General features: G+C 34.9%; 1 protein-coding gene and 1 long non-coding RNA gene across 3 annotated transcripts in view; one reads left to right on the top strand and one right to left on the bottom strand.

Annotated features, from left to right (window-relative positions):
• LOC146996974 (uncharacterized) overlaps positions 1–23880 on the bottom strand; it is a 65967-nt gene that overhangs the window by 16644 nt on the left and 25443 nt on the right. The gene's annotated exons all lie outside the window — the stretch shown is intronic.
• Positions 1790–23786, top strand: LOC118196222 (uncharacterized). Of its 2 annotated transcripts, XM_035367646.2 has the most exons (5): positions 1790–1877; positions 5972–6025; positions 11585–11647; positions 12264–12315; positions 23534–23786. In XM_035367646.2, exons 1-5 carry the CDS (start codon positions 1850–1852, stop codon positions 23664–23666), a joined length of 330 nt encoding a protein of 109 aa, XP_035223537.1. In that variant the 5' UTR covers positions 1790–1849; the 3' UTR covers positions 23667–23786. The 2 variants fall into 2 exon arrangements, with proteins under 2 accessions (XP_035223537.1, XP_035223538.1); XM_035367647.2 differs by lacking the exon at positions 5972–6025 and having other exon boundaries at positions 1824–1877.

Here is a 23880-nt window from a genome sequence, read left to right as displayed (position 1 = left end):
AACGTCAGTCTCTTGCTCTTTGCGACCGCATTTGCAAAGTCACCATTTATTCGGTGGTAGGTTCAGGCTCGGCAGGGACCATATGGCCTGTCCCTTGATTGTGGGGACGTTACGTGGTTTGGATATCTAAGGTTGTCCGTGGGGGTTTGGCTTCCCATGGTCAACTTTGGGGGGAGACGGTAGATGTCGAACTGTGTTCTATGCTTTCTATGCGGATACGCAGCCGTTCACCATTGACTGTGACTTTTTACCCAGACTTGGTGAAACAACAATTGTTCCCCTGGGTTGACCGGGGGGGGTTGTATCTCCTTGGATCGCCTCTAGGATTTGAGGCGTTTAACTGTGTTAAGGCAGCCACGAGTTAGCCAAGTCTGGGTGCCCCTTCCTCCTAATGCACTGTGTATATTATGCACATGGTAATCTAAGCATTCGTCGCGAAAGGCCAAAACCTTCTGTCAGCTAGCCGTCTCATCGTCGGTAACATTGCCCAAAGTGCGCAGTACCTTCTAGATACTTACAAGGCCCGAGCCAAAAGTGCACCACAGGGTCAGCCGATCTCCCATCCTCTTCTCCCTACTATCAAATCATTGCTCGCTAGCATTTTTAAGTGCTCTAATGACATACAGACTCTATGCATTTAAAAGTATTCAAATCTTTTCTAGACCTCGATCCTGGGCCCGACGATAAGGCAGGCAGTAACACTAATCACTACACTCATTAGGGCAGCATGCATCTGCTTCTGAATCCCTAAATAAAATGAGACGAAAGCCGGTATTTTTTTTTTCTTTCTTGTCCCTCCCTCTCCTGATCTCAGATATAGTACCTTTATTGCGCCTTTCAAGAACTGTGTTCCGGTGCACCGGAACAGAACAACTCAACCTAACTCTGTTTCGCTTTGGCACTAAGCCAAAGAACATTAATTTCAGAAACAAAGAGTTGAACAGTCGGATTCAAACGATTGCATTGTCAAGGCAGCTGGAATACTGTCTATTTTTCATTATTTTTGTTCTCGCATCTACAAGATTTATATGTAATTTTCTTATTTATACTTACATTTGTGCAACTACTTAATATAAATTTTGTGTTTAAAAAAGAGGATGTGTATCGAATTCATTCACATTACATCGCAACAAACTGCTTCGAGGTAAACAGTTCCCCCTCCCCCCAAAAAATTCGTGTTAGACATTTATTTAAAAATTTAAATAATTATTATCTAAAATCATTATTTAAAAATTTATTTACTATACATTTAACGTCGGAGGATTAGTTTTAAATTTCTCGCCCATATCATATCTGTGTTTATAATAAAGGCCAACTTATACTTGTTATAATTCACATGGTTTTAAAAGCTGAATTTAATTAAAAAAGAAAACTCCAGCCTTTTTATGTAAAAAATAAAGTATTAAATTTAGAAAAATAATTATGGTTAACGAAATATTATTCATTTTCTTTTACAAAACAAATATGCATTATCCTTTCACCTAAGCAGACGATCTTCACTTACGTTATAAACACAGCAGAACACAAATATGGCTTATTATTTCGAATCCTTACTTTTTATTCATAAAATTTTTTGGTGTGTGTATATTAAATATAAATAACCTTTTACATAAATATTTTCTTGGGACAAATGTTAAGTACTTTCTATAAATAAAATATGTTCGAAAAACCAGTTTTTCACAAAGCGCCTAGAATAGTTTAAACCTACAATAAAAAACTTAGGGGGGGAAATGCTGTCTTTTTGTGAATTTCACTATTAATGGACTCGAGAGTGGCAACACAATATTGGTTTCCACAAAGAATAGAATATGTGTCCAAAATAATAATATTTAAGTGGTATTCGTAAGTTATGTATCGTGGGCATTATTTTACAGGAGGTAGGTAAGGAATATATTTTTAAAGCATAACACGTTTTATTATTTTGAATAATTAAAGATTTCTAAAAATAACTAAAACAGAAAGCTATCTATCTAATTTCTAAAAAGAGAAATCCAGTTACGATTGTAAATGAGGGTAATAAATGAGAAATATTCCAAATTTAACTGAATGTGTGTGATAAAAAAATCATCAGTTATAAAGCATAGTTTTCGGTATGCGAGCTCTAAAATGTAATTATTTTTTTAATTTATTTTAAAATTAATATATTTTCAGTTGGCTTCTAAAGGGTCGTATTAGAATTACAACGACCTTGACGTAACAAAGCGACGTTTTATTTCGATATGAATTAGCTCCACATTTACTCGACACATTCGACAATTTACTTGATGCATGTTTTATTTTTTAAAATATATTTAAATGGTAATTTCTAAACTGGATTTTCTCACAGCCTTATTATTATTCCGCGAGAAATCACTGTGGCTTTCACAACAAATTGTGATGGTTAGGCTAAATATATGTAAATGCTTTTTAGTTATTTTTGTGCTTAAACTTAATATTCGTAATTAAACTAATTTGTCTTGTTTGATTTATGTATTTTATATTTTATGTCTGAAATTTGTAGAGCCATATAGTATAGTGGCGGTTAAATTTTAGTACCTATCCCTGTTTTTAAAGAGATTAATATATCAGTTTTTAATTGAAATATGACAGAATATGGGCTTAAAATATGAAAACTCAGAATGTAAATTATTTCTGTAAAAATCCAGTCGATCATAAAAGTTGACGAAAATCCGAAAACCTCATGTGAAAATCTTGTTGGCCGCCAATCATTTTGGCAGAATAAAATTTGTAATTGCAAGAAAAATAGAAGCAAATATGTATTTTTCTTCGTGAAGAATATATAACATGAATTTAGCCATAGTATAAGAATCTAGTAAGTGGTGTCGCGCTGGCTCACGTTGTTTTTTATTCCGCCATTTGGCCAAACCTTGCATAAGCGTTATCTGGAACTTTTACCATAAAACAATCGTTTGTTCCTTTGCAAATGCCTCCAAACAGCTATTGCCAAGGAGATTTACATTTTGAGAAAAGGCTGTCATCAATTTCGACAAGTAGATTGGCGCCTCCGATTTTTTTAAAAATTTTTTTTATTGAAAAAAAAAATTTTTTTTTATTGTCTGTACAAACCTCTGTTAAATTATTGTTAAAACTCTTGCCTCTCAACATTCATTCTTTTCCTATTGAATACTAGTTAATTCTTTATACCAGCAGTATATTACAAAGCCATTGAATCTGTGTTTGTAAATAAAGCGCCGTATATATATATGCAATTACAAAACAATTTTTTAGTATTTCCGCGCATTAAGCTGCTGAAAAATTATCATGAAGTAAGAATTTTATACATTTTACCCTTGGTGTATATCCATCCAACTTTTACCTTCCTTGGTGAGTTCTGTTCTTTTTGTTCTTATATGGTGGTAAATTGTGCATTTTTTGCTTTGAAAGTGAATTATGTTCCAGTTAAGATTTTTATGCCTTTAGTTAATCTGCATGCAACACTTGTAGAATTATCAACAATTGAAAATTGGCGCTAGGCCTAACTTCGGCTATTTGTTTAGATTTTAAACTCAGTGGAAAAGTGAATTAAGTAAACTGGTGTACAAACTTCAGTGTCTTTCTGCCAAATGGGGCCAAAAATTAACTTTAAATAGTTGTGCACCTAAAATTGTAGCTTCTTGCCCGTTGGCCAAATTGCTTGTTTTGACGTAAAAACTCTAATTTTAATTGAAAAAAAAATTTAACTGTTTGTATTCGGCGTTTTTTAGGTTTTTCTATATTTTACAATTTGTTATACTATTTGAGTTTTTATATATTTTTGACTTGCCGCGAGGTAAAAACTGAACTGATTGAATGAGAAATATATCTCTAATCAAATTCGAGAAAAGAAGTTTAAATAAAGCTCAGAAAAAAAAAAAAAAAAAAAAAAAAAAAAACTTTAATAGGCCGGAAGTCATGTGGTGTCCACGTCAGAAATTTTTTTTTTAGAAAGATTTCTAAACTGTTAATGTTTGTCGTTAGTCGGTAAACATTATCAGCGTATGAAAAAAAAAATATATTTCAAAAATTTTAAATACAAATTTTAATTATTAAATAAAGATTATGAGATACATTAAAATAGCACTTACATTTTTCTTAATCCTTCTGTTATTTTTTTGCTCTATTCTTCTCTCGAAATACACTGCGATCTTGTTTGCGCTTAAAAAAATCAGGGAATTGCGGAGACTAGGCTTCGTGCAACCCTCGGCAACAACGGCTATCTAAGAAACGCATTTTCCCGTTATTCCCTTCAGAAAATTTTCAGTAAATTTCTGTATTCTTGCAGAAATTTTTCCGAAGTTTCTTCCAATTCTGGCATATTCCACAAGTTCATATTTTAAACGCGTACGAAAATTGCGGTGTTGCTTGTCTCAAGGATTGTTATTTGCATGGCTGCTGGAAGAAGGGTTATGCTCAAAGTTTCAGAGTTTGGCACATTCTCAAAATTTGGCGACTATAATTCGACCGCCTCATACGCGACCATGAGCGCAAACACGCATGCGCCTTTCGGACCGAATTATTCTCAAAATAGGGTGGAAGGATGGAGACTTTCTTTCCGGAGTAGAGAAGACTTTCACGTGATTTTCCACTTCGCAGCAAGTAATAACGCCCTTTTTGGACGAGTCTATTTGTTTTAGCAGAATGCCAGCCAAGGTTACGATTGAGACGGTCGAAATAAGGTGCTTTCGCTAATACGTAAGTACCAAAAATTATTCAGAGAATTCAAAAGATCGTTTAATTTCAAAGAATGGCACTTCCTTGTTGAAACAGACACCATATAAACCTTTAACGGAATTTAAAATTTACCAAATTAATAGATTGGGCGATTGAATTTGCCAAATTCGGCGATAAAACATGGTAGCCGCTATTCGAATTCGCATTTCGAAAATTTGGAAATTATTTTTATGAGCCTCAGGAAAATTTGAGAGCCGCAATTTGATTTTCCAAAAGCCACAAGTCCATATTTATATCACTTTAAAAGTATTGAAATAGGTTTCAAATGGAAAGAAACGTCTGATTCTAAACAGTTATTATTAAGTGACAGTTTGCCTTAATTTTAAACACTGAGTAATTTTAGTCTACCGTATTTCATACATATATTTTAATTGGATTAAAGGCCGCACCACTTGGCTGCTAGAGCCACAAGCGGCTCGCAAGCCGCGCTGTGGTTAGCCTTGCTATACAACAAAATATCGCCTTGTCTATAATATGAGACAGCGTGTTTTTTCTGGTTTTTTAAAATACTTTTCTGCAGCTCAACACTTAAATTTGTATTAACCCAAAGGGGCGTTAGACGAAAGGTCTATTAGTCCCAAAAGGGCAGTTTGCGTCGTTTCACTTTTTGCATTGATTCACTTTCCAAACTGTTGCCACCCAATATTATCGCCATGTATTACATTTAAAGAAACTAAATAATGAAGAATTCGCATGAATGTTTCTCGCACTGTGAAAAAATGACGGTACCCAGAGCCATCCAGTTTTGAATAACGTAGTCCTCCAACCGAACATGGGCACTCGGAAGCCCGAATTTCGAATTTGTTTTATTAGAATTTGTTTTATTTCGAATTTGTTTTATTTCGAATGAATTTTTGCTTAACAAACTCAACGATTTCGAAGCGAGCAATCGCAACGCTGCACGGAAAAAGGAAAAACATCTTTATCTCCACCGCGCGAGCCTGTATATCGGAAATTCTAAAGATAGGCTGTTTTTAAATATTTTGTGATATTGCTGTTGAATCGAGTTTTATGTGGTTTAAGTGCGAAGATGATGATATTTAATCAATAAAGGTAACACACAAAATGTTAAATAACGCCCTTTTGGGCGTAATATAAAATCTGAAAGCATTCAGATGTTTTTTTTTTTTTTTTTTTTTTTTTTTTTTTTTTTAAATTTTTGTAGTGTTTTATTAGTTATTAGCTAAGCACCAGCATGGTAATAATCTATTAAACTGCGAATCTCCTGGTTTAAATAAACTCTAATTTTATATATATGTAGTGATGGAGAATATGAATCCAGAAGATAAACTCTCTCAGGAAGTGGGTCTTAAAGGTATGAAGAAATGTTTTAAGAAATTTACTATCTTATTATGCATGTAAAATCTTTATATCATTAATTTTTTTTATTTATTCATTTCTTTTTGTGCATGTGTGTGTGTGTGATTAGTAGATGATTACTTGTAGAAGAAAGCCACGCTCACTTTTACATTCGTGAATAATTAAAATTGCGATAAAAGTATCCTTGAATTGAAAACAAAATTTTTTTATTGCTTATGTTCTTTGAATTACTATTTGTAATTAATGCGTACTTTTTATCAAGAATTTTTTTCTTCGTATTAGTTAAGCTATAGTAAGTAGTATTTCGTAATTTATTAATTACATTTCTCTACATATAATAAAAGAAAGTCTGTCTGTGTGTGTGTGTGTGTGTGTCTTTCGTTCGCGCTGCGCGTAAGCTAATAGACCCACGGCTACGAAATTTGGTACATAGGTGCATCTAGACAAGAGCCAGTGCACCTCGAAGCGATTTTTTCGAAATTCGAATTCGAATTTTTTTTTATTTTATGTTTTGTGACAAAATCGCGTTATTTTGAGACATAATGGGCTATAGGAAAGCGAGATTTTATTCTACACACTCCATTTTCACATTGTCATGAAACGTAGGCACTTAGCTATTTTACGAACCTAAAATAAATTTCGTGTTTCAATAAATCGATTAAATACGAATTTATTTAACAAAGTTAGCTTAACACCTTTTCAACGGGATTTTTTCTAAAAAAGTTTATTTTTAAAAATGTACAGTTTATTTTTCTTTGATTTTTGGACACGTTAAACTTTCATCCTTGCGGCTGCTTTTACAAAAAGAATTTTGGAAAAATGATAATATTTTGTAATTTTAAAACATTTTTTAAATGAAGCTTTTTTTTTTTTTTTTTTTTTTTTTGATAATGTTGTTCTCCAGAGTAAACTTCTGCGCGGAACTTTTTGTTAATTGAGTTTCTTTCATGTTATTTTTTGCTTATTTCACTATTTGTAAGATATTGAAAAGTTTTACACGATTTTTTTTCTTCACCGGAAAGTTGGTTAATTTTTAATTAGGATAATTAATATTTGTATTAAGAGATATAGCTTATTTCATTGCAATTTTCTTCTCTTGAAAATATAAGATAAAATATCATTAATTATACTTTGCTTTTCAGAATTTTTTGTTTTTTGTATTCTTTTATGTTATTTATTGCTTATTTCACTGTCTTTAAGATATTGAAAAGTTTTGAGTGATTTTTTTTTTTAGGAAACAAAATTCTTAACCTCCTTTATACCATTTGAGTTCTTAAGATTTTGCAAAGGGAAGTTGGTTAATTTATTTATTAGGATAATTAATATCTGTATTTAGGGATATTGCTTATTTAATTTTAATTTTGTTATACGTAATAACTTTTTTTATGAAATTGTTCTGCAGAGTAAAATTCTACGCAGTTTTTAAATTTAATGTTTGGTGTTTCCTTCAGCCATTTTTCCGGTACATTTAAAAGCCAGACGAAGGCTGGCAACTGCTAGTATACTATAATAGACGCCGCTTAATGTGATGGCGGTTAATGCCTTCTTTCGGATATTTTTAATCAGATTGCTTACATCCCGTCCGTTTGTAATACGAAAATATGAAACATATTTCGCCTATTATGATCAACAAGTCCGTTAATATTATCAAAATATTTCAGAATCAATTTTTTAAACTGAAATAAAGTTGCCAAATAAGGTCAAAATAAATTATAAAATTTTCCAGTACTGATAAATGTCGCCAAACTGCTTGGTTTAGATTTTACTCAATCATTTAAAATTAGGCAAAAAGCAGCCTTACTTTGGGATAGGTTCTCAGTAACTCTGTCGATTTCGAGGGGGATCAGACTCATTTTCAGGAGGGGGGGGGAAAACTGAAGAATTTGTTTTGGCTTATGCAAAAAATCTGTGCCAAACTAAGATTTTTTTTCCCCTTTAATCTAGTTTTAAATGTTACTTTGGCATGTTCTTGTATAAAGGAACCCTTTTCCCAAGTTTTTCGAAGATTTGCTGGAGTAACAAGTTTAAAAAAGCTTGAATTATAGGTAAATTTGCTTTTTTTGCGCCAAAAAAATCTTTTCATTGCATTCTGAGCCTTACACGTTGATGAATGTTATTTCCTAGGGAGCTTTAATTTTTTATTCTATTTAGTCATTTTCATAATTTGTAGCTACTTTTATTTCTTTTTGAACATTTTAAAAATTATTAAGCCTAAAAAACGTCGTGATCTCAGTCTGTGGGACAAAGTAGACTTGTTAGACCAGCTACCAAAAGTCAGTCTACGCAATGCTTTTCTTAATAAACGTCTTTCAACTCCTCTGATACAAAATTTTAAAAAATCCTGAAGATGCTGTTCGCAAATCAAAGGAAAATTGAAATGAAATCATAAAATCTATGTGCAGTGGGAACGGTCACACAGATATGACAGTTAGTACCGCATTTGCTGGCTTATTTTTCCTTCTCGCGTGTTTTTCTCCCTAGCTTTTTAATACCAGGTTTGGGAAATTTTAAAAATATTCCCGTAATTTTTTACAAATTCCCCATTGTTTACAAATGCATTAATAGTGAAGAAAAAAAGATGCCCATTCACCTGCTATAAGAACGTAATGATTGGTCAAATAAATAGTCTAAATTGTCTACAAAGTACTGCTGTAAAAATACGTATAATACAAATAAAACAGGTCTGTATTATTCTGCATTGCCCCAATATACACAGTTATTAAAACTGAGTTCAAAAGGATACAAACTATCAAAAGGGCATGTGATCGTTTTAGGCTGCAGCAAACATTAATGTGTGGTTATAAAAGAAATATGTTGGTAATCAATAAAAGAAAGAAAATCTTCGATGCATTATAGTAGTAATGAGTTCCCCAGTGGACTACAGACGTAATTCAAGGCGTGGATGATGGTAATAACTAATTGATAAAGTAAGTTAAAGAATGTCTTTCGGAATGGGATAACTAAATGGAGAATGATATTAATTTTATTCTTAGTTTATAATTGCAAAGCGCATAACGTAAATGCATATCATAAACATATTGTATCACAATTCAATAATGTGATGAAAGGAGCGATGAAAGAATATTTATACCTTGAGATGAGTATTAGAATTCTTTATAAGGTGGATGATTTGGATATAAATGTAAATGAATTCGCAAGGAAAACTGACCTTCTTGATGCGCTACATTTCCGAACATGTATCTTGCAGCCACGAGTTAGAAAAGCCAGTTCAGAACTACGTATTGTAAGTATGCCAGGCCTTAAATAAATGATGAATTAAAAGGAAATTGAAGAAGAAAAATCAGTTTCTAAAACAAACATGAATAGTGTCGAATTTAACGCATGGATGGATAATGATGAAAAAAATTCAAGTTACGACATTGATGACAGAAGATAACTGCCACTCACTTTCTGAAAAAAGAAATCAAAACACATCATGTGAGAAACTGTCTGAAGAAGGTGAAATTGAAATTGATGAATTCTCTACATATGTTGAGATTAGAAGCATGCATTCGGAGTATTGAGATACGAAGTAATAGTCAAGTAATTTTCAGAAACTTTGAATCAGCTCATAAATTAATTTTTGTGTAACACTTACAGATCTGTTCTAAAATAAAATGGCGTGGAAGCAAGTATTTGTATGTGTCTAGTTATATTTGCATTAAATTAGTTAAATTACATTCCTATTTTGGAAAATACATCCCCTATTATTTAAATGTTATTGAGGTTAATATTATCCAAACAACTATGCACAAATTCTCAACTTCCCCATAAAAATTGGTAGTATCTCTTCCTACTACCTTATACACTATTGGCCATTAAAATTGCAACATTATGAAGGAAAGCAAATATGAAAAAGATATTTATTGCACGTAAACAGTATGGCATGAAGACAAAATGATTAAACTTGTAAACATTTTGGAGGTTTACAGGTGTGCGAAATCAGTAGAAACCGCTGCCACCCCTGGCAGCTAAAAAGGCTCTTACCCCATTAGGCATAAACTGGGCTTGGATGACAGGAATGAGCAACTAAATCCATGTTGCTTCAAGTCTGTGCCACATTTCATCTTCATGGAGAGGGGTGGTAGCCAGTCTTTCAGCAATCCATGACCAGATGTTTTCAATGGGTGACAGATCTGGAGACCGTGCAGGCAGCAATCGAATACCCTGTGTATCGAGGAAGGTCAGAATATGACGTGCAATATGTGGTCTTGCATTATCTTGTTGGAAAACGGCATTTGAAGGCCTCAAAAACAGGGCACAACCACCGGACGTAAGATGCCAGAAATGTACTCAACATAATTACCGTCGATCCGAACTAGAGATGTGCGTGTCATGTTCCCAATGGCTGCCCAAATCATCACACCTGGTGCAGGGCCCCTATGCCGAAATCGAATGCAAGCAGGTGACGCGCGGTCTCCTTCAACACTGCAGACATCAGAATACTTAAACTAAAACCAGGACTCATTTGAAAAGGCGACGTTGTGCCCCTCCGACGTTGTACCCAGCTTTGTCGTTTGGCGCACCAGAGTCGCCGTCTCCCACTATGCTGCACTGTGAAGTGAAGCCGAAGTAATGGTCACCCTGCTAATAGTCCACGCTGCTGTAAACGTCGACGCACGTCATGAGCTGATACTGGGCGTGCTGCAAACGTGCCCATTTCCTGACTAATGGTCCGTGATCTGGTCGTACGGTTTTTCAGGGCTGACCTCACAATATGTCTGTTCTCTTTAGCGTTAGTCATGGGAGAGCGTTGAGATCCTGCATGTTGTTCAGTATGACCCTCAGCAATCCATTGATTCCGTATTCGCATGACAGTGGTTGGATGTCGACCAATGCGACCGGCGATATCACGGAACGATAATCTACACTTTCGATAGGCAACGATCCTGCCAGTGTCGAATTTCGAAACTTGTTGGTAAGAATGTTCTCTTTATATACAAGGTATAACACGATATTCTGAGCAAACTCCAACCTTGAAACACACTTTCCGAAATAGTAATCCACTACACAACTTTTCTTTTATGCAGTGCTTCAGATGTCGTTTCTTCCTCCTGCAAATGCGCTGAAATTCTAATTATTTGCATATCCCAGCTTCTTCCTTTGCGATTTTGACGTTCATCGGATCATTCCTTCCCGGTGTTGCAATTTTAATGGCCAGCAGTGTAGTTGTTAGAATAGATTACTGCACCAGCTCCAGTACCTCGCTCATTGGTGTAAACATGGGTACAGAGGTTACTGGGATATATTCTTTCAATAGTTTCATAAGCAGTGGCTCTGATTTGAGCAGTGGGCATCTCAATCTTACAAATTTTCTGGTCAAGTTCAAGATATAGAGATGAGTAACCGTATTTAAGAGGACACAAAGGCACAGTCTTTACATTCCATACTTACAAATAAATATGTTTTAATAGAAATTTTTTATTTAAAAAGTTGCCTTAATTTTGCTTATTGTTCCTATTTAGTTCTGTAACGGTTGTGCGTATTAGTAGAACAGTATACTACGCTTAACAAAATGTCTAATTTATGAGTAATATTTGTTTTCAAAATTTAGATGACGCATTGCTGGTTACGGATCGAGAATTAGAAAATCTACATCCTGGCCAAATCATAGAAGGTTTGTTACGTTCTTTCAAAATCATATATTTTATATCCACATAAAGCTTTTATATGTTTTTACACATACATGTTATATGTTTAATAAAAATTTGATCATAAACTAACATAGCTAATTGATATAGTAAATTATAGGATAGTTCTATGGATTAATTTTAAAGCGTTGAACTTTTTCTCTAATTACAATGAAACTGTTTTAAGTTCGATCACCAACGACTCCAGACGATTTCGATCTGCGAAGTGTTGCCTGAAAGAAAATTGCTTTCGTTTGCATCAAAAACCAGGTCAATTGAAAGTTCTAGATGCATATTCTTGCAACTGTAATGATAAGGAAAAGAAAAGATTTTCGGTATTATACTGAATTCAATAAATACACGTAAAGCATTAACCGTTGATATGTATTGAATTTATACGATTCAACAAACATTAAAAACAAATTCAATAGATGTACAGTTAATGTTTTAAATTTACTGGCTGCGAAATGTTTTCGTGTTTTTCTTCCATGTAATGTAAAATAAACAAGAATAAATCTTCAAAATCTTTAATAATCTTTTTTAAAATATTGTATTAACAAAAACGTACTTGAAATATTTCATGTACCTATTTCTTTTAAACAGTATTTGCCAATGATATGAAAAACTCAATCTCAAAATGGAATGATGTTGTTCGGTAAGTTTTCCTTCTAAAATATCTCCCAAGTTGAATGATTAGATGCATGACTTTTACATCAAATTTCTTGGAGTTTGGATAAGTTGAGGATACCATTTATCAGTGCTTTCAAAACAAAACTGTATTCTCTGAAGAAGATGCGGTAACAGAAGAAAAAATCTGATTAGTTAAATTAAATCACTTTGTTGAATTAGATCAGAAACTTCGACCAAAACATTACTTGCTAAGAGTTTTTTTCGATGCCGGAAAAAGAACGGGCATTTATTATTATTATTTTATAAAAATTGCTTTCCCCCTCCGAGTGTAAACACACTATTTTTTTCTTTTAAAAGTTTCAAATGTCCCTTAAAGTTATTTCCCTCATAAATTTATTTATTAATATATGTTTTGTCTTTGTCGTGCTACTCTAGAATCATAGATATCAAAGAAAGGAGTAACATTTTGAGATGTTCCCGGAATATTGCTGTTATCCTTGCAACTATCGCAATGACAGTAGTGTAAATTTTTATTTATTCGGTATTTGTTATTCATTTTTTGTACGCTTCCTATACTACTATAGTGTGTTTTTTTAACTTCCTGCTATCTTTCTACGTCTGAAATACGTTTTTTTATATTTCTGGACAGTTTTAATTCTAAATTCATATTTATAATTACAAAAATATGAAGACAGTTTGAATAAAGATTTATTCATATTCAATCACATGCTATAAAATTTTTGATTTGCTTCAGATTACTATGAATAAAAAGTCATAACACTTCTAAAAATATTTAAAATCAATTTATTTTTTAAAACTCGTTTCTTTTTTTCCCCCTAAATTTTTTTTTTCATAAAAATTTTTTTTTTCATAAAAATTTATGGCTCAAGTTAGTATTAATTACTGCAATATCTCTTAGTTGTATTATCAGGTTCAATGTTTCTTCTTACCTTCTTCGGAAACATACAATGACCTGACTAGAACAGAGAGCTTACTAAAGCTATGTTCACTAATTGTAGTAAGTAGACAGGATACAGACGAAGGGTATACAAAACCCTTTATTTTTTTTTCTTTATATACAATGACTTCCGTACTTCGGAATACAATGACCCTCCACTCGGGGTCTAACTTACAAGATATCAAAATAAAACTAAACTCTAATTTAACTTTAGAATAAGATTGGCCTTATAATAACAGGAAGCGTATGTAGCACAGAGACTGTGAACACTACAATACGTTTAATTTATCAAGAGGATTAAAACCTCTGGCCTGGAAGGCAAAGTAGCAACTGCGTAACTTCTAAGGTAAGCGGCCTGCTTCGAACTCACGGCTTCCTCTCTTCTGCTTGGCAAAAAGGCCACACTTAAATACTTGGCGTTCGCCAGACAACTTTGCATAAACTCCTTCACGCTTATAATTCTGGCCGGAAGTAGAAAATAAGAAGTGATAGTAAAGATTTAAAATAAAATAAACGTTAGTAAAACTTAAGATCCTTACATACTTCCCGCCAGAGTTAATTAGTTTGAAACTGAGGTCTAAAACGACCTTGTTGAAAACTTTTAGCTCTAGAAACTAACGCGAGGCCAAACTTTTACAAACATAACTTAGCTAGAAACTAGAAAATTTTAAAAGAAAGAAATTTGTTACAATAGCAGCTCCCGGAATATACAACAATCTTTTTTCTTTTTCATCTGTACTGCATCAAAACAGGAGCTTTATTCAATTCTGGTTCCTTCCAGAGATCTGGAAGGAAAACTAGTTTAATGAAATGTTACAGAATGACATTGCAAATAACATATAGAATATACTTTTCTTAACATTCTTATTTCATTCATGACTATTTTAATTATCTCTCCCCGTGCTCTCTGACATGTGTTGTAAAAACACCAAACACGAATGTGTTTCTGTCTATGTGTTCAACACTTCCTCCTACAATCAAAACACTAACGTGTTAAAATTCAACATACGAGACCTCTTAACACACCCTAATTTCAACTCTAGACCCTGAGGTACTATTCTGAAAGTGGCTAACTCTAAAGTGTAGCGTCAGAGAGCCTAACTACATCATTCAACCTTTAACACATATTCACCATGATTTAATCTTTACAGTCACACGAATAACAAATTTTTTAACATTACTTTCACTTTTACCATATCACGTTATTTCTAAACATTCAAAATAACAGTTCACATGTATACAAGAACATATCAAGATGCCGTTAATTTTACACATTTGAAAACATACATTAGTAGTACATTGTTAACTTCTATTCTTTTCAAAGCAAGTGCCAATTCTTTCTACATTGAAATAATACTACATTTCAAAAAGTCTTTCAGACTAAAACTTCTTTCTTGTTAGAATGTTTTAAATAAAATTTATACAATAACTTTTTACAATATTTAAGTCTTTATACAACGCTATTATACATCAACTTTAGTTTTACGCGCGAGTAATTGAAAAACATAATAAGAAAATCGGTCACAACTCATTTCTCGCCCTTTTGGCGATAAAGGTAGACCTCGCATGAGGTAAAACTTCTTCAAATCTGCCACTTGCAGTAAGAATGAAAGATTAACTTAAGTTTGTAAAGTAACACAAAATTTTACTTATCTTTGTAATATTCAGACATCCTTTTCTGGGCCCAGTCTTTAAAGGTGCTGCAGACCGTAGCTTGGTTGATCCTCCTTCTTGTACGGGCTCGCCCTTCAGTGCTTTCCTCTGGAAGCTTCCGTTTTTCACCACTACGGCCACCCTTGAACATCTTCCTTCTGTCCTCTGCTTGTGGTCTTGGCCGTTTGAAGGCAGCTGGTCTTGGTGGAACCGGGAAACTTCTGTCGTGATCCTGCTTGAACCTCGTTGTTGGCCGTTCAAATTTTTCTTGTACTTTTTCCTCCGCCGCTGATGGCCCTTCCGCAGTTCGGCGACTTTTGCTGCGGAGAGTTCTGTCGGATGAGTCAATCTTCCGTTTCACAGCCGGGTTATAGTTGCCGTCCTTTCTCCCGGTCTTTTCCACATACGTCGTCCTTCTCCCTTCTTCATTCTGGGGGTGTTCGTGAACTCTGTTTTTTGGACGGTAGAACGGCTTCTTTTTCTTTGTACCTTCAATTTTTCCGCGGGGCAATTTTCTTTTCACTTGCTTCAGTCTCTCATTGGCTTGCCCTTGTACTTGTCGTTTTCCCACCTCTGGAACTTGTACCTGCGGTGTCTGCTGTACCGGATCCTGCAAAAGATCTGAAAAGATTTGCATTTTATTACGGTCATAGAATGGTTTTATCTGGTCAATGTTTTCGGAACAGGTTTCACCATTTCTTGCCTTTAATACTACAACAGCGTGAGTTATTTTTTCTATAACATATGGTCCTTCAAAGCGTGGGAAAAATTTGGCAGTTTTATCTTCTGGTGCTGAAGAAAGTGAATGCTTAATTTTTAGTACTTCATCCCCTACTTTATAAGTTACTCCCCGTCGTTTCAAGTCATAATACAATTTTTGTTTTCTTTGTGCTACTTCTGTATTCTTTTTTGCTTCTTTTATTAGTTTTTCTATATCACCCATTTTAAATTCTGGGGCTCTTTGTTGCACATAAAATAGTTTATCTAACGGTGTTATAATCTTTCTGCCTAGAAATAACTCAGCAGGAGTTTTTCCCGTTGTATCATGTTTTGCGGTCCTAAGGGCGAAAGCAAATTCATTGACATAGTTATCCCAGCTTTTATGAAAATTTTTAACATAACTACGGATAATTTTCACTATATTTCTGTTGACCCGTTCCGCTATATTTGATTGCGGCCGATACGGGACCATTTTTAAATGACGTATGCCCAGTTTTTGGCACATGTCTTCAAATATATTACTTACAAATTGAGGACCATTATCCGATATAACTTTTAGGGGCGCCCCGTATTTTAAAATATATTTATTTAAAATAGAATCGGTAACTAATTTCGCGGAGGCTCGTTTTAAGGGAACAATTTCGGTCCATTTACTAAAATGATCAACTATAACAAGGAGATAGCGACTTTTGTTTAACTGACTTTTTGGGAAAGGGCCCAATAAATCGATACCGATTATTTCATTTGGAAATTCGGATTTAATACTATTTAGAAACCCGGCCGGGCGGAAATTAATATAATTAACTACTTGACATGTTGGGCAGGACTGGACATACGCCCTTGTTAACTTTTGCAGTTCAGGAAAATAGACTGCCTCGCGTACGCGTTGGATAGTTTTTCGAATACCAGCATGAGAAGCTAAAGGGCTGTCATGGAGCTCCTGCAGGATATTTAATCTAAGACTAGCTGGGATAACAGGTCGAAATTCGTTGTTGGAATTCGTAGTTTTTGTATAAAATAATAGACCATCTATTAGTTCGTAATGGGCCGCCCTATTTCTTGTCGCCACAATATCTTGGTGGCTAAAATTTTCAGGATCCTTTAAATACTCATAAATGCTTCCAAACTCAGGATCCTTACCCAGTTCGGTTATTACAGTTTCTCGGGAATTTATTGTACACGCTGTCAGCATTGCAACTTTTACGGTATTACCCTGTTCGTCTAATTTAATTCGTGACAGGGCATCTGCTACGATATTTTCCTTTCCGGGGGTATGCTTGATTACCAGATTATATTCTTGCAGCTTGAGTGCCCATCTTATTAACCTTGGGGATAAATTTTTTCCAGAGTACAATCTAGTTACCGCTGCATGATCAGAATATACTGTTATCGGCGCCTTTCCAAAATAGACTCGGAACTTTTGCACTGCTAACAGAACTGCAAGTGCCTCTCTCTCGGTCGCGGAATAGTTTCTTTGTGTTTGATTTAAAGTTCGGCTAAAAAATGCTACTGGCTGCTGATTTTGCGAAAGTACCGCTCCTACCGCATAATCCGAAGCATCCGCTGAAATTTCTAAATTTTCATCCTTTTCAGGAAATTTCAACACAGGGGCTTGCGTTAATGCTTGTTTTAATTTTTCGAAAGCACTATTGGCTTCGGCCGTCCACGAGAATCTTGCCTTTTTCCTTTTTAATTTTAACAATGGCTCAGCAATAGCCGCAAAATCTTTTATAAAGGACCTATAATATGAACAAAGTCCTAGAAAAGAAGAGAGCTTCTTTGCCGTGTTTGGAGTCGGATACTTTTGTACAGCGATTATTTTTGATTCATCTGTCTCGATCCCTTTTTGCGATATTTTGTAACCTAAATATTTTAATTCAGGGGCTGCAAATTTGCATTTTTCGACATTAACTTTTAGACCGGCCTCATTTAATAAAGAAAACACCTGTCTTAAATCCTGTACATGTTGGTCTAGATTATCACTAGTAATAATGATATCGTCTAAATAGATAAATGTGGACTTTCCGAGAGCAGGTCTTAACACAATGTCCATGCATCGCTGAAATGTTGCTGGGGCGCCTGAAAGGCCAAACGGCATTCGCAAAAATGCATAAGTGCCAGACTTGGTTATAAAAGCAGTCTTAGGCACGTCCTCAGGCCTGATCCCTATTTGAAAATAACCATTCGTTAAGTCTAAAGTTGTCATAAATTTGGTTGATTTTATGTTCCTTAAAATTTCTTCTATAATCGGTAACGGATATACCGGATATTTCGTTATGGAATTTAATTTACGGTAATCAATAGCGAATCTCCACCTTTTTGGATGCTCCAAAGGATAATCATTATTTTTCTTACATAAAACCACCGGACTAGCATAACTACTTGAGATAGGCGTTACGATCTTTTTACGTAGCATATCGGTAATATGCCATTCTATAATTTTTTCCTTATTCTTATCATACCGGTATGGTTTTTGACGAACCGGCAATGCATCTCCGGTGTCAATACTATGGTTAGTAACCTGGGTAAATCCTGGAATATCACTAAATAAGGAAGCAAATTCACTTACCACTTGTCGGATTCTATCTTGCTCGTCATTAGGCAGGTGGTCGAGATTTACCCTTGGCGGTTCAACCTTTTCTACACACACTGGTTTCATCGTCAGCTTAAGAGACGCTTCATTAAAATCCAGTGTAGCTTGTGCGTCTGAAAGAAAGTCTATTCCTAGTATTAAGTGTGCTTGCAAATTCTTTACTATAAAAAACATCACCTTTACTTGTTCGTCCTTGATACGGATGTACAAAGGTACTTTACCTACGCACTTACATTGTTCTCCTTGCGCCGCTAATACTGTTGTATTATCCGCATTATATATGCGGTATTTGCGAAAATACTTTCTAAAAAAGACTTCTGCCACACAGGAACACTGCGCGCCGGTATCCAGGAGTGCGGTGGCCGGGATATTATTTACCAAGACTTCAATCTTCGGAAGAGTTAAATTTTTCACCATTACTGTATTTAACTTGTAGGAAGAGGGGTTTTCGTGGCCTTCGGATTTCCGCACCCTCTCGTCAGCAGAAATCCGTTTTAGTTTAAATTATTTTTTCTTTCGGTGCTTTCCTTCTTTCTCCACTGGCCTTGAGACTTTTTTCCTGGGTTGCTATTGAACTGTCGACGTTCGCCGGCTGTTTTTGAATGCTCGGGTTTCCTTGCCCACTGATTCGCTTTTTCTCCGTAGCCATGTGCTTGAGTTTGCTGTAGTCTTGGCGTACCAAATTGGTTTCGCTGTTGATATTGGCGTCTTCTTTCGACGTCCGCCGTTCTTCTACTTTCAAACTGGATTGCTAGCTCAAATAATTTTTCCAGTGTAGTCGGATTTCTCAATTCAATAAAGTCTTGCACTTGGGGTAGTAACCTCGGCAAAATCACTTGAATTATTTCAGGATCCGGACGGTTTCCATACAAGAGCTTGAAAACGTGAATTTTTCTTAAAATAAAGCTCGAGAGGTTTTCGATTCTTTGTTGATATATACTGAAAAGTTCTGTTTCTAATTTCGCACGATCCCTTACAACAGGGAAGGCTTTTAGTAGGGCAGTCTTGAAATTTTCGTAGGTATAGGTGGGACTTCCTGCTTGACCCAAGAGACTTCTGCCGATACATTTGAACCAGTTAAGCGCTTGGCCCCTCAAAGCGCTGGTAGCTAAGGTAACTTTTTGAAACTCGTGCACGGGGTAGAGCATGAAGTGGTCATCCAATTTTTCCAAAAAACTGGTTACCTGTGAGTTTCCATTAAACGTTGCTTCTGGTTTCATCGAAGCGCGCATGGTCTGGACAATATACCCAAATCCTTCCAGGGCGGCAGCTGGCATTTCTGGATTCTGAGCTGTTTCTGCAGGCAGCACAGGTTCTTCTTGAAACTCGGCCATGGTTATTCTTCGTCGGGCGCCACTATCAGGTTCAATGTTTCTTCTTACCTTCTTCGGAAACATACAATGACCTGACTAGAACAGAGAGCTTACTAAAGCTATGTTCACTAATTGTAGTAAGTAGACAGGATACAGACGAAGGGTATACAAAACCCTTTATTTTTTTTTCTTTATATACAATGACTTCCGTACTTCGGAATACAATGACCCTCCACTCGGGGTCTAACTTACAAGATATCAAAATAAAACTAAACTCTAATTTAACTTTAGAATAAGATTGGCCTTATAATAATAGGAAGCGTATGTAGCACAGAGACTGTGAACACTACAATACGTTTAATTTATCAAGAGGATTAAAACCTCTGGCCTGGAAGGCAAAGTAGCAACTGCGTAACTTCTAAGGTAAGCGGCCTGCTTCGAACTCACGGCTTCCTCTCTTCTGCTTGGCAAAAAGGCCACACTTAAATACTTGGCGTTCGCCAGACAACTTTGCATAAACTCCTTCACGCTTATAATTCTGGCCGGAAGTAGAAAATAAGAAGTGATAGTAAAGATTTAAAATAAAATAAACGTTAGTAAAACTTAAGATCCTTACAGTATTAATCTATTTTTCAAACTTATTACATTATCTGCCCAACTAACATCCCATTAAATGCATATCCGACATTTTCTGATGACTGAATTTGCAAACAAATAAGGTAAAGGGAAAAAAAAAAAAAAAAAAAAAAAAAAAACCATATTAAACGCATATTAAAATTAAAAATTTTTAATATGTGAAAAAACTGTATTAACATCAAGTGTCATCCACTACAAGTTTAAAAAAATGTATTTGAACTTGAGTCATTGGTAAATCTTTTGTTGATTTGAATAAAAATATGAGCTTTAAAGCTCTTTTAAGTCCTAAAATGTTTCTCAATTAGCTGTACACCAGACTAAATTTTAAAATCATTCTTTCGGAACTAAAGAATATTGTTTCAGCAGCGAATAATATTTCAATTACACATTTAAATCACTCCTGCGTATACTGGACGAAAATAGCGGGAAATTATTGCGGTCTCTAAATGCTAATCAGATTTATCATCAAATAAAGGATATCGAAGAGTGGTGATGGAAATGTAAAACTGGAACAACACATCACGACACACATCGATGTCAGCATATATATTTTTTTAATATTCTGCAGCTTTTTCTTTTTAACTAACTTATAAGGAATATGAAATATCTAATTATTGAACATATGCCAAGTTTGGGTAATAATTAATCAATGATTTAAAAAATATTAAAACCGTGGGTTAAATTAATGATTTTAACCATCTTCTTTTATGAAAAGGCGCTTATCGAACTTCCACCATCTTAACAGAAATTAAAGTTGTAACACTTATACGAGGTTTAACTAAACTTAGACACCCCGCTTTCAATGAAATTAATGTGCTACAAAGAATTTATGGGGTGAATTATCACTATTACAATTGCTAAACTCGTAAAACAAGCACACACACACACACAGAACTAAACTATTTGAGAGGGTTAAACTTAAATTATGCAACACAAAATTACCAATAACCTGGGTCTGGCATAAACACAAGCTTCCTTCAAACTATTATAAATTCTGACAATTTAACCTATTTCTGCCAGAGGCTACAAGTTTCGCCTAGACCGCGGATCAATATCAATAACTTACTACCCTAATTCTACCCTTCTATACCTATTTTATCTATCCTATCCTATTTAAATATTGGAGTGTATGAGCTTTAAATATTTAATTTGCGGAGCATCGTGGGAGTCTCCACAGACGAGGATGCATTAATTCTGATTAGAGCGCAGGAGGAATAATCAAAATTTTTAGTAAATGAAATGCAGTGAAATAAGGTCGTTCAGGGACATCTCGACACCTTAAGGGAAATTATGAATAACTGGTTGACGTTTAAGGATTTTATCATTTATTTTTACAGAAAATAATTATTTCTGTATTAGTAACACTATCAGGGTCAATGTTCCTTCTTACCTTCTTCGGGAACATGCAAGGACCTGACTCGGAACAGAGAGCTTACTAAAGCTATGTTCAAAACTGTGGGAAGTAGACAGGATACACAAGAAGGGTATACAAAACCCTTTATTTTTCTCTATTTGCAAAAACTTCCGTACTTCGGAATACACCGACCCGCTACTTGGGGTCAAAACGTAAAAGTATAAAAATAAAACTAAACTCTAATTTAACTTTAGAATAATAAACGTGGAAGATTGGCCTTATATTAACAGGAAGCGTATGTAGTACAGAGAACTGTGAACACTACAATACGTTTAAATTTATCAAGAGTATTAAAACCTCTGGCCTGGAAGGCAAACAGCAACTGCGTAAAACTTCTAAGGTAAGCGGCCTGCTTCGACTCACTGCTTCCTCTCTCTCGCTTGGCAAAAAGCCACAACTTAAATACTTGGCGTTCGCCAGACAAACTTTGCATAAAAACCTTAACGCTTATAATTCTGGCCGGAAGTAGAAAATAAGAAGTGATAGTAAAGATTTAAAATAAAATAAACGTTAGTAAAACTTAAGATCCTTACAACACATTATGAAAATTTGGCTTACCTGGAAAACATCATAGGTCATATAAATGCAATGAAAAACATAAAAGCCAGATGTCCACTTCTCTCTTAACTGCGGGAGATCTCGACAGGTATCTACAGGGCGGCAGGTACAATTCAGAACAATGGCTTTTTTTTAAGCAATAAGAACAATGCACAATGGAAAGGTAAGATTGACTAAACACATATTAACAATGCAACAATATATATCCTCCCTTTTTGTTGCACGTAAACTGGGGTTGATTCCCATTTTGTACACACGCCTCATGGAACCACGTACTACAACACTCTCCAACACATTTCACCCACTTCTGCCCGGCAATATCATCAAAATAGTACCCACCGCACTCGCCACAGTAATTTTCACTGTCTTCGAGATCCCTCGAGGACAGGCCTCGAGGTTGAGTTCCTCCCTGTCGTCTACTTCACTGTGCTGGTGTTTTACTGCGCAGTTGACTCCTGTATTCTGTGGATGTTATAATGACTGATTCTTATTTTTTCCTCCTATTCCGTACAGAGTGGTTCTGTTCTGTACTACTGGTACAGGGAATAACTCCGAAAATGATGTAGAAACTGATGCAGTAAATGGTGACGATGACCTCTGGAGGTTATTGTCTTCCTCCACCATAACTGGAATGTTGCCATTTGTAGTTGACATGAGTTCATATTCAAACACATTGTCTTCCAAAATAAATTCCAAAATATTTTATGGGTATGTTCTACATTTTCGAAAGCTATTGGCAAAATTGCCTGACTCGATTGTCGAAATCTTCCCGTAACCTAATTTCGAAATCTTCCCGAGTTACACATTTCTATGAAAGATGGCAGCCCCCCCCTCTGACTGGCTATGAAATCTTTTTGCGTAGACATCCATGTTCCTGAATGCCTGAGCTTACTACCTAGTCATTTGGAAATCGCCAAAAATCGAAGTCATCGTCCACATTTATCTTCGTTATCAAAGCCAATCTTATGCATTGCAAACTAGGAAGAACTTACCCGACATATTATTAATATTTATTTTCTTGATCAATCTCTGACTTTACAACACTTTCGATTCACAATGACGCACTACACTCGTTGGTAATTCCAATACAGTGGTTTCCATATGCGACACCAGGGTGCAGATCACTCTAATAAGGGACTTCCTTAAAAGTGTCGAGATGTCCCTGAACTACTATATAGATAGGAGTGTACTAAGTCTCTCACATATGGCTATGCGGCTTATATGGCTTAAATTCATTATTAAATAACTTGTTTTAGATTAGTTCTAATTCAGGATTTGGTAGCAGCGAGGCATCATTCACGCACATAACAGTAGTGATTAATCAACTAAACAGTCATACTTCTTTTTCTTTTATTATAAGCTGTGTGTTTAACAATGTTATTTATCTTCTTATTTCAGACAATCTATGGAAGCAGAAGCCATGCAGATGGCCAAATTTGAAAATTTGTTAAAGCAAGCATATGTTCTAGAGGCTGAGTGTTTGAAAGAGAAACTAGAGAGAGTAAAAAGGCGCATTGAAGGGAAGATTTAAAAGCGCTTTACTGATCATTTTCTTCTATCTTATACGTCTAATCTGTACAATTTCACAGCTCAGTTCAATTAACGCCAATAAACTGTAAATTTTTCAATAAACCAATAAGTATAATAATAAGTATTTTGTTTAACGCATATCATAAGTTAGCAGTTTTAACTGCTCATTTTTATTCTTATACTTTTATTAGAAACTTTTATTTTGCATAATGATT

Source organism: Stegodyphus dumicola, chromosome 6 (genome assembly GCF_044657685.1).
Source record: "Stegodyphus dumicola isolate Sdum_Otavi_A_Nest chromosome 6, ASM4465768v1".
NCBI classification, from domain to species: domain Eukaryota; kingdom Metazoa; phylum Arthropoda; class Arachnida; order Araneae; family Eresidae; genus Stegodyphus; species Stegodyphus dumicola.
Note: the sequence above shows the minus strand (reverse complement) of the source record. Positions and strands in the feature narration are given on the sequence as shown.